Source organism: Triticum aestivum, chromosome 3B (genome assembly GCF_018294505.1).
Source record: "Triticum aestivum cultivar Chinese Spring chromosome 3B, IWGSC CS RefSeq v2.1, whole genome shotgun sequence".
NCBI lineage: Eukaryota > Viridiplantae > Streptophyta > Magnoliopsida > Poales > Poaceae > Triticum > Triticum aestivum.
In genome coordinates this window covers 329,190,629-329,209,237 of record NC_057801.1, presented here as the reverse complement: position 1 = coordinate 329,209,237, position 18,609 = coordinate 329,190,629, and the positions used below count along the sequence as shown (strand labels likewise).

At 48.0% G+C, this 18,609-nt stretch overlaps 1 protein-coding gene and 1 long non-coding RNA gene across 4 annotated transcripts; one reads left to right on the top strand and one right to left on the bottom strand.

The window, feature by feature from the left end:
- Window positions 1-151: 151 nt before the first annotated feature.
- On the top strand, window positions 152-13,673 carry LOC123069823 (serine/threonine-protein phosphatase PP1). Its single transcript, XM_044492759.1, has 4 exons — window positions 152-452; window positions 1,739-2,298; window positions 2,376-2,567; window positions 13,309-13,673. The coding sequence occupies exons 1-4, from the start codon at window positions 251-253 to the stop codon at window positions 13,330-13,332; spliced, it is 978 nt and encodes a 325-aa protein (XP_044348694.1). The 5' UTR covers window positions 152-250; the 3' UTR covers window positions 13,333-13,673.
- Window positions 2,754-12,489, bottom strand: LOC123069826 (uncharacterized). Of its 3 annotated transcripts, none has more exons than XR_006433020.1 (4): window positions 3,640-5,074; window positions 3,472-3,557; window positions 3,139-3,375; window positions 2,754-3,052 (listed from the first exon to the last, which is right to left on the bottom strand). It is a non-coding gene; the product is annotated as an uncharacterized lncRNA (long non-coding RNA). The 3 variants fall into 3 exon arrangements; XR_006433019.1 differs by lacking the exon at window positions 2,754-3,052 and adding an exon at window positions 12,182-12,489 and having other exon boundaries at window positions 3,064-3,375; window positions 3,640-3,863; XR_006433018.1 differs by lacking the exon at window positions 2,754-3,052 and having other exon boundaries at window positions 3,064-3,375.
- Window positions 13,674-18,609: the final 4,936 nt, after the last annotated feature.

The following is an 18,609-nucleotide window of genomic DNA, read 5'->3' as shown; positions in this document are numbered from 1 at the left end:
AGAATTTTCTTTTCTATGTTTGTTTTTTTGCTTGATTAAGTCGCTTAGACATGCTGGCGTAGAAAAAAAATATAAACAACCTAATTACCACACCCTAAAAAAACCATTTTTACCACGTTCGTTAAAAAAACCATACCAATCCCGACCACCTCCTCCTCCATTTTTTTTTCCGAGAGTACCCTCCTCCATTTCTAATCCTCCTCGCACTTCCGTCGTCGTCTAGGGATCGAGCCGGCGGAGAGCGGTGAGGATGATGATGACGCGGGCATCGATGGGCGCCATGGATGGGGCCGCGTTGGATGAGGTGGTTCGGCGGCTCGTCGAAGGGGGCCGCGGCGGGCGCCAGGTCCAGCTGTCGGAGGCGGAGATCCGCCAGCTCTGCGTCGAGGCCAAAAGGGTGCTCCTCTCGCAGCCCAACCTCCTGCGCATTCCCGCGCCCGTCAAGATCTGCGGTGAGCACCGGCCTCAAGGCCCCTCCACTACCCTCTGATTCGGGCATAACATACCGCGCGCCCTCCTCTTTGTGGCGCGTTTGCGCATTTGGGCCGTATATGCCTGATTCCCAGAGTGGATTATTTATGTTCGATTTTTCCCGATGTCTGGCGCATAAGGTTGATTCGGGGTATTGACTGTTGAGGACCCGGTAACGTTTTTTGTAAGAACAAGTATACTCTGTTGAAATATTGACATAGGTATGATGTCTGAAATTTAGGAATCTGAAATGTCCAATTTAAGAATCTTGGGCCATGTTCTTGCAGCGTGGTCAATGGCCAGAGTTGGTAGTCTGTGCTCTATGGGTACACTTGTTAAGTGGTTTACATTTTAGGATGATAAGTGGTTTAAATTTGAAATGTCCAATTGGAAGGATCTACTACTGACATAACCCTAATAATTACTAAAAGGTAGGTAAAGGTAGACAACGATATTCTTCTACCCTTTATTGAGAGGGTCAGCCCCTTTATATATAGTACACAAGACTTGACCGAGAGGCCGGTAAGTCTATCACAAGTCTAATCCAACTGCTAAACTGATTGGACTCTTTCCTAACAAAGTTTTTTCGTGAATACACAGGTTGCGTATCTTTCCATTGATAGAAGGGTAGAATAGTACAAATGGGCGTCCCTCAGCTACGTGCCAAATGCATAAACCTCTTGACACTTCATCTGTGTGTGCTACCCTATGTCATGACAATTATGACTTTCTGTTTGACGATTGTGTTTGTTATGTGTAACACAACTATTTCAAGAATTTGCATTCTTAAAGTTACTGACACGATGATCATTTTGTTTCAATGTAGTTAGTAATAATTTTTCTTTGTAAGTTTTTTCTGTAAGACTCAAGTGCTTACTTGGTATCAAAATGGTTTTTTAATACCATAATAATAGGTTATTCATATCTTTATTCTGTTGTTTTCATTCTGAAAGGCAGTGATGCCCAACAGAACCCTATTCTTTTAATACCTTTATGAAAATCAGGTCGGTTATTTAACATTCTCAGAATAAGGACCGTCGTAAAACTGTGCACCACTTGTTGTACAAAACCCCTTTTCCATCTTTAGGAAGTACAAGTAGACTAGGTGCACACATTTGGTTGAATTCGTTATGAAATCTCTTATACATATTTTTGTTGTCCTTGGCCATCTCTCCATATTTGGACTTGTCACCTGGGATCATATTTCATCCTTTTGTTACGTTTCGGAATCTGTCATTATAGAACATTCTCCCCTTTTGCCTTGTAGGTGATATCCATGGTCAGTTTGTTGATCTTCTGAGGCTGTTCGATTTGGGTGGCTATCCTCCAACTTCGACTTATCTTTTCCTTGGAGACTACGTGGATAGAGGCAAACAAAGCTTGGAAACCATATGTCTGCTTCTGGCGTATAAAGTGAAGTACCCTGATAAGGTTTTCCTGTTGAGAGGAAACCATGAAGATGCAAAAATTAACAGAGTTTATGGTTTCTATGATGAATGCAAGAGGAGATTCAATGTTCGTCTGTGGAAGATATTCTGTGATTGCTTCAATTGCTTGCCTATGGCAGCGCTTATTGATGATAAGATATTCTGTATGCATGGTGGCCTCTCACCTGAATTGAATAGCTTAGATCAAATTAAGGATATTGAGAGGCCTGTTGAAATTCCTGACTATGGTCTTCTATGTGATTTGCTTTGGTCTGATCCTAGTTCTGACACACAAGGGTGGGGGGAGAGTGACAGAGGTGTTGCTTGTACTTTCGGTGCGGATAAGCTTGTAGAATTTTTGGAGAAGAATGATCTTGACCTCATTTGCCGAGCTCATCAGGTAGGCGGAAATTGCTCTACTTTACTTTTATCTTATTCATCATGGCATTTATATGACTGAAGCATGAATGTCCTCAGGTGGTAGAGGATGGCTATGAGTTCTTTGCAGAAAGGAGATTAGTCACCATCTTTTCAGCTCCAAACTACTGTGGAGAATTCGATAATGCGGGTGCTTTGTTAAGCATAGATGAAAGCTTAATGTGTTCTTTCCAGATCTTGAAGCCAAAAGAAACAGGAGCACCACATTCAAGAAAACCAATTTCAAACAAGGTAAATAATCAGGCTTCAGTTGGTTTCCCTTTCATGACCCAATATATTGGACAAGTGACAGATAGGCCATCAGTGAGTTGTTCTTGTTTGAACTACAATTCATGAAAAATACATTTTATCTATATCTATCTATACCTCTATCAACCTCTATGTACAAATATAAAAAGATCCAATTAATGGACCATGTCAATCCAACGACCTAGATTGCTCCAATGGTGAGTGCTCAACATGTTTAGCATGCAATTAATATCATACATGTCTGTACTAATCACATAATTAACGCATATTTGATATCCTACCTAATATAAACGTGCAATTAATTTCCATCCTAATATTAACGGGCATTGCACGTACGCATTTACTAGTTAGTATAAACTAGAGAGATACGCGCGCCCTACCGCGCGAGTTTTCTTTTGGGCGTGATTTTTTTTCCAGGCTCCTATGGCTGGTTGGTTCTTCGTGGGTTTCTTCAGTTATTATTCGCCCTACAAAACAGTTAAGCATGAACATTGTAAATCCTTTCTTCCTATTACAAATAAGAACAACAAATTCAGATGAATTCCACACGTACACACGACCACCCTTCTCCGACCCACTTACAGCCAACTTCTTTTCTACTGTGGATTTTACAGCAGCTGCACCGGCCCTGGATATAATGCAGTACATCTCCAGAGCATTATAACAAGGCCACTCACAGATTAAGAAATGCTAAATTATCTAAGCTAGACCTTTTATTATTCTTTGGTGGATCATCCTCCTTCACTGACTCTGATGTATCATCAACATGTTCATTCTGCGTCTAGGTTTCCTGTAAATAACAACATATGTATAAGAGCAGATGAGCTTCAGACGAACTGGAAATCTGGCGTGGACACAGTTCAAAAGGTAATGAAGGGAAAGTCACCAGCACATCCTTTGCTGGCGTAAAGACACGTTCAGGGAGCTCATGGCGCTGGCTAGCAGCGCCAGAAGCTTCAGCAGCCACTCCATCTATACACAATCATCATAAAACAAACAATTTTAGAACCACAAAATGCACCAAATTCAAAAGGAATCGCCTAGAGCTACCTACCAAGATGAGCAGGCAATTCCGCTGCAGCACCGGTACAGGAAGAACTGCTGCCTGCAACGAAATCGTGTTACATAGATCCACCCACTGGGAAGAACTTGCGAACCTAGAAAGTCAAGGCATCCTTATCTCTCCTAAAGGAATATCGTGGCACGGTCACTTCGACGACATATTTCCTAACAACCAGAGCCATGATCTCCGGCGGCATAACTGAACAATTGCCCTTCCTGGACGACCATGTTAAAGCATAGAGAAACAAAACACAAAGGGGATAAAATAAATGAATCTCAATACACATACCAATAAAACTGGACTAATTAGGAAAATAGTCGCATGAAAACGACATATAGCAGTTTGGCTACAAATGACAGTAATACATAAGAAAAACAAATCTATAAATCTATGTTAACTTAGACCCATCAATTCCACTACCAGGCCATACAATCTTTTCTTCTTGATCGAAGATAACCAATGAGACAGCACAAGTAAAGTACATGTTTAGCAATGCTGGCAGCACCGAAGCTAACAGTAAGGCTCGCTCAGAGCCAGACATAAAACAACTATACATATACATAACTGGATATACCAAACATATGCATGCTTCAGCAAGACATCAACCAAAACGACTTCAAATAACCATTTGAACCTCCTACCAAGCAACACGAACCATGATTTTTACCTAAGAGCAAGCATAGCTACATCGTGGACTGCAGTTGCAGCAAGACAAAATGATAATGCCATAGAATCTTCAACCAGACGTAATAAAAGCCCTCGAAAAACACCACCACCATAAAACAGACACTTCACAGCAACATCACAGAGCCCACCCCCAAGCATTTGCTGAATAATCTACCTAAACACAGAAACAACAACCTAAATAAACCACAGACAAATCTTCTTTCTGTAAAAGGAGTGCATGACAACAAAAAAACACATAAACCGAACCTACCACAGACCCAACAACACTCTGACCGTTGAAGAAGAACAAAAGCAACCATTAAACCATAACAACAACAAACAACAACAAAGCCTTTAGTCCCAAACAAGTTGGGGTAGGCTAGAGGTGAAACCTATAAAGATCTCGCGACTAACTCATGGCTCTGGCACATGGATAGCAAGCTTCCACGCACCCTTGTCCATAGCTAGTTCTTTGGTCATACTCCAATCCTTCAGGTCTCTCTTAACGGACTCCTCCCATGTCAAGTTCGGTCTACCCTGACCTCTCAACATTCTCCGCAAGCTTTAGCCGTCCGCTATGCACTGGAGCTTCTGGAGGCCTACGCTGAATATGCCCAAACCATCTCAGACGATGTTGGACAAGCTTCTCTTCAATTGGCGCTACCCCAACTCTATCTCGTATATCATCATTCCGGACTCGATCCTTCCTCGTGTGGCCACACATCCATCTCAACATACGCATCTCCGCCACACCTAACTGTTGAACATGTCGCCTTTTAGTCGGCCAACACTCAGCGCCATACAACATTGCGGGTCGGACCGCTGTATAGAACTTGCCTTTTAGCTTTTGTGGCACTCTTTTATCACAGAGAATGCCAGAAGCTTGGCGCTACTTCATCCATCCGGCTTTGATCCGATGGTTCACGTCTTCATCAATACCCCCATCCTCCTCCAGCATTGACCCCAAATATCGAAAGGTGTCCTTCTGAGGCACCACCTGCCCATCAAGGCTAACCTCCTCACACCTAGTAGTACTGAAACAGCACATCATGTACTCGGTTTTAGTTCTACTAAGTCTAAACCCTTTCGATTCCAAGGTTTGCCTCTATAACTCTAACTTCTATTTACCCCCGTCTGACTATCGTCAACTAGAACCACATCATCCGCAAAGAGCATACACCATGGGATATCTCCCTGTATATCCCTTGTGACCTCATCCATCACCAAGGCAAAAAGATAAGGGCTCAAAGCTGACCCCTGATGCAGTCCTATCTTAATCGGGAAGTCATCAGTGTCGACATCACTTGTTCGAACACTTGTCACAACATTATCGTACATGTCCTTGATGAGGGTAATGTACTTTGCTGGGACTTTGTGTTTCTCCAAGGCCCACCACATGACATTCCACGGTATCTTATCATAGGCCTTCTCCAAGTCATTGAACACCATATGCAAGTTGGTAGGACTAGGGTTCCTACCAGCGCGGCTACGTAGGTTATAGGGATGAGGTGGAGGTGGACGAGGGCTGGAGCGGGCGCGCCAGCGAGTGGGCGCCGTCGCGGCTAGGGTTTAGGTGCGGCGGCGGTTGGCTGGTGTCGGCTAGGGTTCCGGCTCCTCAGGGAGCCGGGCAACAGAAGATGATAATATCTTTATTGCTTGATCTCAAACGATGTCTTACAACTAGTATTTATAACTTTAGCCTAAGATAACTTGCCTAAAATAACTTGCCTAAGATAACTTGTGGGTCAAGCCCCTAATACTAATGCCCGGTGGGCCTCTTTCTGGTATAGACCAAACCGGTCATAACATCTCTCCCCGCCTGCGCAAACAGCTCGTCCTCGAGCTGTAAGTCTGGATAGTGTTGGCGGAATTCTTCACGCTGCTCCCAAGTAGCCTCCTCCTTTGGAAGGCCTGCCCACTGAACGAGGATGAACCAGACGCCACGACGGAGCTGCGCCTGCAACACCTTTGCCGGCTCTGGAAGAATGCGACCATTGGCGATGGGAGGAAGTGCCGGTGGAGCCGCCGGTGGCTCGCCACGGAAAGGCTTGAGCAGCCCCACATGGAAGACGTCGTGGATGCGAGCGCGGGCTGGAAGCTGAAGACGATAGGCCACCTTCCCAATGCGCTCCAAGATAGGGAAGGGCCCGGCGTAGCGAGGGCCGAGCTTGCGCTTCGCGCGCGGGTCGAGTGACTGCGTAGAGCGGTGGAGAAGACGCAGCCACACCCAATCACCCACCGCGAACTCCGCCTCGCGATGATGATCGTCGTAGTAGTGCTTGGCCAGCTGCTGGGCCTGAAGGAGACGCTGACGAACCTCAGCAAGCATCTCGTCACGAGTGCGGATGAGGTCACCCGCAACCTCCGTCCGAGCTGTCTCCGGATCCACCGGAAGTATAGGCGGGGGTGGTCGACCATAGACCACCTCAAATGGCGTAGCGCGCAGGGCGGAGTGATAAGAGGTGTTGTAGCAGTACTCCGCCCAAGAGAGCCAGTCCACCCAAGCGCGAGGCCAATCACCTGTCACACAACGCAAATACATGGCAATGACCTTGTTAACCACCTCGGACTGACCGTCCGTCTGAGGATGGAACGCCGTACTCAGGCGGAGCTGGACACCCGCCATCCTGAAGAGGTCGCGCCAGACATGGCCCGTGAACACGGGGTCTCGATCACTGACGATCGAAGCAGGGAACCCGTGTAGACGGACGATGCCGTCGAAGAAGGCCCGGGCCACGGACGCCGCCGTGTATGGATGGCCGAGCGCTATGAAGTGGGCGTACTTGGAGAAGCGGTCGACCACCGTGAGGATGACTGACTTGCCGCCCACCTTGGGAAGGCCCTCAATGAAGTCCATGGATATATCCGCCCAGACCTGAGATGGCACCTCCAAGGGCTAGAGTAACCCGGCCGGCCTGACGGTCTCTGTCTTGTTGCGCTGGCATGTCTGACAAGACCGAACCTAGTCGCGGACCAGGGCGCGATCGCCAGGGATGTAGAAGACGGTGCGAAGACGATGGAGGGTTTTCTGCATACCCTCATGACCCGCCGAGTGGGCGAGCTGTAACACCTGGTGACGGAGATCATCCTGCGCCGGACAAAGACCCGTCGCCCATGGAGGAGCAGTCCGTCAGAGAAGCGCCAAGGCTCCTCCAGGTCGCCGGCCGTGAGCTGCTGCTGAAGACGGACGGCATCGTCGGCCGTCACAGTGGCGCGGCGAATGTCGGTGAAGAGGCCGAACGTCGGCCCGGAGCGGATGCACAGGGCCGCCCCGGCGGACTCGTCGGCGGAGGAAGCAAGGTCGGAGTCGCGACGGGACAGCGCGTCGGCCTGGCCGATACTCGACGGAGAAGTCGAAGCCGAAGAGCTTGCTGATCCACTGGTGCTGCGGCACGGTTGACAGCCGTTGGTCCAGCAAAAACTTCAGGCTGTAGTGGTCGGTGCGAATCTGGAAGGACCGTCCCCACAAGTACGGCCGCCAATGACGAACGACCTGTACAAGGCCAATGAGCTCCTGCTCATATGCCGCCAGCTTAAGATGACGCGGAGCGAAAGGCCAGCTGAAGAAGGCGAGGGGCCCATCGCCCTGATGAAGCACGGCGCTGAACCCTGCGCCCGAGGCGTCACAGTCCACCACGAACGGGCGGTCGAAGTCGGGCATCTGGAGGACGGGGCCCGTCGTGAGGGCCCCCTTGAGGGCCTTGAACGCCGTCGTCGCCTCGTCGTCCCAGGCGAAAGCGTCGCGGCGAAGCAACCGCGTGAGGGGCGTCGCGATGAGCCCGAACTCCCGGATAAATTTTCGGTAGTAGCCGGCGAGGCCGAGGAACCCGCGGAGAGCCCGCGGCGAGTGAGGCGTCGGCCATGCGGTGACGGCTGCCACCTTGTCGGCGTCCATAGCCACCCCGTCGGCCGAGATGACGTGGCCCAAGTAGGCCATCGAAGGCGTCCCGAATGAGCACTTCGAGCGCTTAAGGTGGAGGTGGTGCGCTCGAAGCTCGTTGAAGACGATGGCGATGTGCTGGAGGTGCTCGGCCCAAGACGCACTGTAGATTAGAGTATCATCAAAGAAAACGAGCACAAACCGGCGTAAGTAGGGCCGGAGGACGTCGTTCATCAGAGCCTGGAAGGTCGCCGGGGCATTGGTGAGGCCAAAGGGCATCACCACGAACTCGAAGTGGCCGTGATGAGTCCGAAACGCCGTCTTGGCGATGTCATCCGGGTGCATGCGCACCTGGTGGTACCCCGACCGGAGGTCGAGTTTGGTGAAGAAGCGCGCCCCGTGGAGCTCATCGAGGAGCTCGTCGACCACCGGAATAGGGAACTTGTCCCTAAGTGTGACAACATTAAGGGCACGGTAGTCGATGCAGAAACGCCATGTGCCGTCTGACTTCCTGACGAGAAGCACCGGCGCGGTAAATGGCGAAGTGGAGAGCCGGATTATGCCTACCGCGAGCATGAGCGCACACTGCCACTCCAACTCATCCTTCTGCAACTGTGGGTAGCGGTAAGGCCGTACCGCCATCGGCGCAGAGCCTGGCAGAAGATGTATACGGTGATCGTGCGGGCGGGCGGCAGCCCCTGTGGCTCGGTGAAGATGTCCGCGTACTGCTGGAGGAGGCTCTCCAATAGTGGGTGCTCGGCCGTGGCGGTGGTCGCGGCCAGCTGGAGTGGAGTGGTTGGGGCGGCACCCCCAATGCCGTCCCACCAAATGCGGCGGCCCAACCGCCAGAAGGTCATCGTCAGCACGTCGAAATCCCATAGAATAGGACCAAGAGTGCGCAGGAAGTCGACGCCGAGGATGAAGTCGAAGCAGCCCAAGTCGATGCCGGCGCAGGTGATGGTGAAGTGCTCGTCGCCGATAGTGATGGGCATGTCGCGGGCGAGCCCGTGGCAGCGGAGACGGTCGCCATTAGCGACTGTGACTCGCAAATGCTCACCGCCGGTTGGCTGTAATGCAAGGCGCCGCATGGTGGTCTCTGGCAGGAAGTTATGCGTGGACCCTGTATCCACGAGGGCCACCAGGCGCTCGCCCTGGATCATGACCGGTAAGAGCATCGTCCGTTCATCACGGATGCCGGCCAGCGCGTGTAGGGACACCACGAGGGCGGTGGCCGGGTCGGGTGCGGGTGCCACTGCGGGCTCCGCAAGGGCTGGAGCGCCGAGGCCATCCTCCAGTGTGTCTTCCTCAGTCTCGTCCGTCGTCTCCAAGTAGAAGAGGCGGGGACAGACATGGCCCGGTGCATAGGGCGCATCACAGTTGAAGCACAAGCCCAGGCGCCGGCGTTCCAACTGTTCGGCCTGAGTGAGGCGCCTGAATGGCCGCGTCGGTGCCGGGGTGGGTGCCGGGGCGGCTGTGGACAGTGCCGGAGACAGCTGGGGAAGCTGTCGGCCCCCATGTGGCGCGGATGGACGCGTTAAGGCCTGGGCGCGCTGCTCGAACGCCCGGGCATAGTACATGGCCGTCTGAAGGTCTTGGGGCCCCTTCATCTCGACATCCACGCGGATGTGGTCAGGAAGGCCGCCGATGAAAAGCCCGCTGTAAGGCCGTCACACCGGGCGCGTGGCACGCCAGGGCCTGGAAGCGGTCGGCGAAGTCTTGCACCGTGGAGGTGAACGGCAGGCGGCCAAACTCGGCCAAGCGGCTCCCGCGGACCGGTGGCCCGAAACGAAGAAGGCACAGCTCTCGGAAACGATCCCACAGGGGCATGCCGCCCTCGTCCTGCTCGAGGGCGTAGTACCATGTCTGGGCGGCCCCGCGAAGATGGTAGGAAGCCAGCCAAGTACGCTTTGACGCGGGTGTGCGCTGTCCGCGGAAGAACTGGTCACACTGGTTGAGCCAGTTAAGCGGGTCGTCAGAGCCGTCGTATGTGGCGAAGTCGATCTTGGCGAACCGGGGCGGCTCCTGGTGTGGCGCGCCCTGGCCCACTGCCTCGGCGGTGCGTAGGGCGGATGATGGTGCACCGTGGTGGCGGCCACTGTGGCCAAGGCGGCGGTGCGGCCGCCGGGGCGGGGAGCGCCGGGTAGCCTCCGGTGATGGCCCCCGATACCGAGTACCACGGCAGCGCCTGCGGACCCGCGGCCATGGCTGGATGGAGTGGTGGAGGCGGCCCGTACGGACTTGCCAGGTAGAGGCGGATGCCCTGGACCGCGGCGACTAGGTCGTTGAGGACGCCGGCCATTGCCTCCTGTGTGAACTGCTGCGGCTGCGGGGGAGGTGACGGCGGCGGCGTATGTTGGACGGGGGCCGGTGGCCGCCCGTGGCCTGGCGCGGTGCCGGGAGGGTCGGCGCCGAGAGCGACGCCGTGGCGCCCGCCGAGAGCGAGGCCGTGACGCCAGGCGCGGAAGCGGCGGCGGTGGAGGAGTTGGCGGCAGCGGCGGTGGTGGAGTTGACGGGCAGCGGCGGCGGTGGCGGAATTGGAGGTGGCGAAGACATGGTCGAAACCCGGGTACCTGATACCAAATTGGTAGGACTAGGGTTCCTACCAGCGCGGCTACGTAGGTTATAGGGATGAGGTGGAGGTGGACGAGGGCTGGAGCGGGCGCGCCGGCGAGTGGGCGCCGTCGCGGCTAGGGTTTAGGTGCGGCGGCGGTTGGCTGGTGTCGGCTAGGGTTCCGGCTCCTCAGGGAGCCGGGCAACAGAAGATGATAATATCTTTATTGCTTGATATCAAACGATGTCTTACAAGTAGTATTTATAACTTTAGCCTAAGATAACTTGCCTAAAATAACTTGCCTAAGATAACTTGTGGGTCAAGCCCCTAATACTAATGCCCGGTGGGCCTCTTTTTGTATAGACCAAACCGGTCATAACACAAGTCCTTCTTTTGCTCCCTGTATCTCTCCATAAGTTGTCTTACCAAGAAAATGGCTTCCATGGTCGACCTCGTAGGCATGAAACCAAACTGATTTTTGGTCACGCTTGTCATTCTTCTTAAGCGGTGCTCAATGGCTCTCTCCCATAGCTTCATTGTATGGCTCATCAGCTTAATTCCACGGTAATTAGTACAACTCCGAACATCCCCCCGTTCTTGAAGGTTGGTACTAATAATACTCCGTCTCCATTCTTCTGGCATCTTGTTTGCCCGAAAACTGAGGTTGAAAAGCTTGGTTAGCCATACTATCGCTATGTCCCCAAGGCCTTGACTCCTGGATTCGTCGCACAAAACGCATGCTGGTCTCATCAAAGGAGTCGTCCAGTTCAATGGTAGAACTCTCATTCCCCTAAGAAAAAATTACTAAACACAACCAAAGGCCCTATCAATATAAAACAAAAACCCCTTACAACATCATAAGGCTAACCCGCCAAACATCCCTAGATAACCATCTTATTTAGGATAATAACAAAAACTATCTCACACCACCAATCTGAACAACGATGAGGACAAAGGATCCCCCGCTCCAGCACTCACATGCGACCCCCAAACATGCAATCCACACACATGTAACACCTGATGGAGCATGAGGCAAAGAGACGTAATTCTTCCGGAGTTGTGTAGCGCGTGGTGTGTGCGTGTGTTAAGTTAAGTGGGGTCTTGGCTATTTGGTCAGGTTGGACTGGAGAAGAAGGTAAGAATTGAAGGAATTGAGAATTTCCCCATCTGCTTCTATCTCTCGTGTCTCTGTTCTTCTCTCTGCTCTTGAGTTTTCCCCCAAATTCACTATCTCTGAGTTCTAGCTCACGCCTCGATCTCGCAACAGCAACGGGCGTGACAAGACACCACAAATGAGTCCCAATCACAAAAATCAAACCGGCAACAACCAAAAAGAATGAAAACAATAACAAACCTCCGAACATAGAGAAGAAGAGCGATGCAGACGATGCAAATCCACGAGTCGAGACAACCGATGCAGGGGAAGAAGATAATACCAGCGCAGGATCCGGCCCCTCATCAAAGAGGCAGCGATCGAACCCACAAGCCGCCGCCACCGCCCGCTAAAGGAAGGAACCAGCACCGCCGGCCCCCTCACCCAAATCCAAAGAAGAGAATAAATGGTTGCAGCCCCAATAGGAAAAGAAAGAGGGGGCACCGACACGTACACAGGAAGGCACACACAGCCACTACGAATCCATCCGAACCGACCAAAGAGTCGACACGACCGTATCAGACACATACAAACGGGCCCCACAATACAGCCCACATCCCCTGGCAGTCCACACGCAGCTAATCTGTACAACACGGACACATGGACCCAACTGCCATATGACCCGGTTCACACCCTGTCAAACGTTGACCCACACAGCTTTCACACCACCGATTCACCAGGAGCCTCACAATCCTGGGAGCTTAGAATCTGTACTGATATCTTGAGAATCATTCTCCCATTTGCTATTTTATTTGGACAAGTCTATATGCTTGTCAATTCGGCAGGAAAATATTTGGAAACCTGGAAGTGGCCCATACGATAATTTCCTAGATACTGGGCCTAAGGGCATCTCCGATGGGGAGGCGCTTATTTGGACGCTTGGGCAATAAAGAAAAATAATTAAGAACGTAGTGTCGGTACAGGAGTCCGTTTCTTCAATGCAGCACCGCTTAATTGAGCGCTAACATAGTTGATTTTTCCGTCCAGAAAAAGTGCAGCGTTTGTTGAAAAGTCTTATGAGAAAAAAAAATAGGGGACCAAGAGTCGGACGACTGGCTTGGCAGCGACGCCTGCCTAAATCCCGGGATCGAACAGGATGGAGCCAAAACGGCCAGGAATAACATCCTAGCGCCTGGGCTAAGAGCCAGCGTTGTAGATGCCTAAAGAGGTCTGAAATTACTACGTACTCCCTCCGTCCCACAGTATAATACGTTTTTAAACGTCTTATATGGTGGGACGGAGGGAGTGCATGTTTGCATGCATTGGGTGTAACATATGACGAGAACGGGGCTACTTGCATATGACAAGAACGTGGCCAGTGTTTTCTTTTTTTGTGTACTTAATTCCTAACCGGCTAAAGCATGATGAAGTTTACTACTGTAGTCCTTAAATTTTGCCCTTCCTTGACAGGCACCGACAGTGGACAATGCTTAACTTGTATTCAGTCACATCGTCATGATTGTTGTCAGCTCGAAGGGGGTGATCTTATATCCCAGATCCACCAGGGCATGACATTAGAAGCATTCTTCAGCCTGGTTCTCTTACGTTCTCCGCTACTTGCTCGCGGCACTGCATTCTTGTGGATGCAGTTGTTTTGTTTTTGTTCGTTTCTTTGCTTGATTGCTGTGTGCTCTATGTTTGAGCTGAGAATATAGTTATGTAGTCATAACCGTGCCATCTATGGCACCTACGTAAAAAAGAAAGGGATTGAGTTAACTATGCATGTAAATTTACGACGAGTGAAGTGAAGTTGATGTCAGGTCATCATTTGAAAATCGGGTCACGTCTTCAGTTTCCTGGTCTGTTACTGCAAAACTACGTTCTCCGTTCGGAAATATACTCGGAAGTACTTTTCTTTTACGAAAAGGATCATATCTATTTCACTGGAAGTACAAAGCATTAAACAATAAAATAAGAACGGCACGTTACAACCCTCAACTTGCCACTCGGTTTAGGTTTCAACCCTCAGCTCTAAAAACGGTTATCCTACACTTTTTTTTGAAAAGAACATAGAAACTTTATTCATTTGCAGTAACAAGTACGAGAATAAGTAAATACCATCCTTTTTCCTATCAACATCTCTCTATCTGATAGTAAATATTGCTTTCAATCGATCTGGCACTAGGTCATTAAAGTATGGATATGCCATATAATATTTCACTCGAGGGTTCCTCAAACCAGTTCAAAGATGAAGAAAATCTAGCTAACTTAGCAAGTTCATGTACGATCATATTTGCTTTTCTATTACAATGCTCAAATTTAGTAATGGAAAAGTCACATGCTAAAAAGTAACAATTGTCAAACACTGCCGCCACTGTACTAGATGACCGTCCTCCATTGTTCATGGTTTCGATAACCTCCATTATCTGAGTTAATAACTAATCGGTTACAGCCCGCCCTTTGAGTAATAGATAGACCACAGCCCGCCCTTTGAGCAATAGATAGATCATATCGAAGCGCCACCAATCAATTTTTCAATTCCCCTTGTAATGAATTTTCCTTTATCATCTCTCAAAATTGCACCAGCTGTGTCCCTGAGCCGGTCATGATCAAAAGAGGCATCCACATTAAGTTTTACAAACCCCCTTGGAGGTTGGCCAACCTCCTCTTTTCATCGTAGCCTTTGGTGATATAGCCAAAACATAGTTCAATGGAATTGCATGAATTTTCATGAAAATCTGGTTAGCATCTTGGGTTTTCTCTTTATGGGTCAGTTTTCGCCTCTACCATCATAAATATCAAGTTGAAATTGCAATTAATTCACAGACGTTCCGAATACCCAAGATCGTAAGCTCCCGTTCAGGCATAGAAACCAAAAATTCAAGTACCACCTCACCAGCATAATCAACTTCGCACGCTCTTTTAATGGCCTGATCTAGACCCAGCTTTTTCCACTTTCTGACATTGAAATAATATATGCTTTGTATCCTGTGATCCAAAGGAACATGTCGGACAATTGGGGGTAACCTTTATATGTCTATTCGCTAAATTAACTCTACACGGGAGGGTGCCATGCAGTGTGCGCCAAATGAAAATTTTAACTTTTGATGGACAAGATAATTTCCATATCTCACTCCAAATGGGATTGATAGTCATATGTCCCATATTATCGGTTCTTTTTAATTTCACCCCGTGTTGGTGTTCCCATTGCACTGCATAGGCTGATCGAACAGAAAAAGTTCCATTCTTGAATAGCTCCAAGCGACAAAATATGACATATCATGTTGTGACAAAGGAATTGCAAGGACCCTTTGTGCATCAACTGGCTAGAACATTTGTGTAACTTGATTTTCGTCCCAATTACTAGTAGCAGGATCAATTAAATCAGATACCATTGAGATCAAATTACTCCCTCTTAGTGTGATTACTTTTCTATTTGCACAATTAGGTATCCAAGCATCTTCCCAAATATCAGTGTTGTGACCATTTCCAACACGCCAAATATAGCCAAGATTTAGACAATTAATCCCTGCCATAATACTTTGCCAAGTAAAAGAAGAGCCCTTTTTTAGCTTTGTATTTAATAAATCACCGTTTGGGAAATATTTAGCTCTCAACACGGTCGCACATAAGGAATTTGGATTCTCAGTAATACACCATGCTTGTTTTGCCAGCATTGCTAGGTTGAACTGTTCAAAAAATCTTCCGATTCAGCAATTTATCGTATGATTTATCGCTACTCTTGGGGTGACCGATAAGATTATGCCTTATCTTCACCATTTATCGTTCGAGCTGATTTATTGCTATGACAAACGGTTTACCGGGAATCTATCGATAAATCGGGCCTATTCATAGCACTATATTTGCAAAAACTATGTGTATTTTTGTTTTGTGGACCTTGTTATGATATATGTACTATTGTCCTATTTTATTTGTCATTATATGAGGCTTCACACGCTAGTAATCAATGTAACACTTCTACCCAATATTGTTTGGGTGTGGAATATACCATATTTTAGTGTCGGGACATGAGATTTGCAAAATAAAGGCCAATTATTAGTCGACCGATGAAATCGATTAATCGGATGATTTACGATTAATCTCTAATCCCCAGGTAATGAGACGCTAACGATAAACGATATCCTCAACATTACTTGAAACAACGAATATCCTGGAATCCCATGCCTCCTTGATTTTTGGGTACACACATTTTCCACCCAGGCATCCAATGCATTCGTATCCTCGCCCCCCACCAAAAAAGAGATATCGCATCAGTGATTCCCTTACAATTTATTTTAGGAATTTTAAAGACGGACATCGCATAGGTGGGGATAGCTTGTATAACAAATTTCAGGAGGATTTACTTCCTCGCGGATAAAAGTTTTTCTTTCTATCCACTTGTCTTTTTTTTGAAAAAGCCCCCGACTTTATACATTTGTGACAAGTAGTTACATCGTTTGTGAGGATCATTACAATTTCATTTAAAGGCTCCTCAAAAATTAGAGGTCAAAGAAAATCTAGCTAATCTAGCAAGCTCGTGAGCTACTTTATTTGCTTCTCTATTACAGTGCTCAAACCTAGCAATAACGAAATCACATGCATAATGAGAACAATCCTCGAATATTGCTGCCGCCACACCCGCCAACTGCCCTCCATCATTCATCGAATCAATCACCTCTATATTGTCTGAGTTTATGATAAGGCAATTGCATCTGACCCTTTGCGCCAGTATTAGGCCAAATTTGAGTGCTAAAGCCTCCGCCATTAACACATCCACACAAAAATCAATTTTCTCATTCCCTCTAGCAATAAACCTGCCTTTGTCATCTCTAAGGACCACTCGCATCGTACCCCTAAGAAGATCGTGATCAAAAAAAGCATCAACGTTAAGTTTAACAAACCCTCTTGGAGGACAGGATCAACTCTCCTTTTTCACATACGCTTTGGGGGACAGGATCAACTCTCCTTTTTCACATACACTTTGGGGGATGCTGCATTAACAAAATTTGTGGTAAGGGCAAGAATCCCCATTGAAATCTGAGATGCATTTGAGTTTTCTCATTGTGTACCAGCTTCCGTCTTTCCCACCATAGGTACCAAGCTGAAATAGCAATCATCTCACGCACATTGTGGTTATCCAAAATCCGCAAATCTTGGTCCGATAGGAGTAGTAAGTACTCCAGCACCGTCTTTTCCATCCACTTATCTTCATGATGATATGATCAATCAAATACTGAAAACAGTCAGATTTATCCATACCCACATTAGCCGGTAACCCCGGATATTTATCATTGAGAGCTTCAGTCATGATATTGAGTGTTGTACATAGTTGCTTTTTGATTTACACTTTTGTATTGGGGCTGAAAAATATATTTGATTTATCAACACTGATCAATTGCGCCGATGCTTTACAATACGAGTCCAGAATATTTTCCAAAGCCTCTGCATTGTGAATACTTGCCTTCATCAGAATCAATGAGTCATCCGCAAAAACAAGATTCGTAATCGGTGGTGCCTCTCTACACACTTTCACACCTTCAATTTTCTCACTTTCCTCCGCATGTGACAAGAGAGCAGACAACCCCTCGGTACATAGCAAAAATAAATAAGGCGATAATGGATCTCCTTGTCGTAAATCTCTGGATGGCTTAAAAATCTCAGTTTCTTCTGAATTAAATCTAACTCGATATTCCACAGTATAAACACATTGCATGATAAAATTGACCCAACTCTCTTGAAAGCCTAATCTCAACATGATCTCCTTCAGAAAAACCCACTCCACCTGGTCATAAGCTTTATGCATATCATGTTTGATGGCGCACAATCCTTCCTTTCCATCCCTTTTATTTTTTATTTTGAAAAACATTCATAAGCCACTAAAACATTATCAGTAATCATTCGTCCAGGTACAAAAGCACTATGTGTCGGGCTAATAATTTCTGGAAGGAAAACCTTCAATCGAGCAGTCACCATTTTGGATATAACCTTGTACACAACATTAACACGCTAATTGGTCTGAACTGAGTTACCTTATCTGGTGAATTAATCTTCGGGATCATCACTATCGCATTATCATTCCAGCCTTTCGGGATAATGCATGTATTCACGGCTTGCAACACTTGGATGAGATCATCCTCCAGCATAGGCCAAAATCTTTTATAAAAAATAGCATGGAGTCCGTCAGGGCCCGGAGACTTTAAATCTCCTATATCAAAAAGGGCTTTTCGGACATCATCAGTCGTATAAGGCGTGAGGAGGGCATTATTCATCTCATCTGACACTCTTTTCCTAACGAGGGACAAAACTTCCATACTCGGCTGCCCCACTTCAGAGGTAAAAAGTTTTGATAAATAACTCCTAATATGATTCTTTAATTCCGCTCCTTGTCGCCAAACACCAGTATCATCAATTTTTTTTAATGTTATTCCTTTTCTTCCTGGCCATTGCGGCATTGTGAAAAAAAGATGTATCACGATCTCCATGCATCAACCAGTTTGCTCTTCCTCTGTGTAGCCAAAAAATTTCCTCTTGATCTAACAAATTCTCAATGAGAACAAGGACTTTCTTCTGGCGAGAGCGAGATTCCGCATTCATTGGTCCCCGCCTCAACTTTTCTAGCTCTTTTTTTAGTTTACTTATTCTTTTCTTTGGTCCTTTTAGAGTCTCTCGGTTCCAGGTGTGTAAATCAGCCTGCACTGCCTGTGTACGTGCTGCAAGAGACGGACTAACACCCACTAGTTTGGCCTTTTCCCATACTGTTCACACAATTTC

Excerpts from the sequence above, each read along its gene's own strand:
- LOC123069823 (XM_044492759.1), top strand. The coding sequence starts at position 251 with ATGATGATGACGCGGGCATCGATGGGCGCCATGGATGGGGCCGCGTTG. Across the intron at positions 453-1,738 it reads CGCGCCCGTCAAGATCTGCG|GTGATATCCATGGTCAGTTT; the intron begins GTGAGCACCGGC and ends TTTGCCTTGTAG. Across the intron at positions 2,299-2,375 it reads TCATTTGCCGAGCTCATCAG|GTGGTAGAGGATGGCTATGA; the intron begins GTAGGCGGAAAT and ends GAATGTCCTCAG.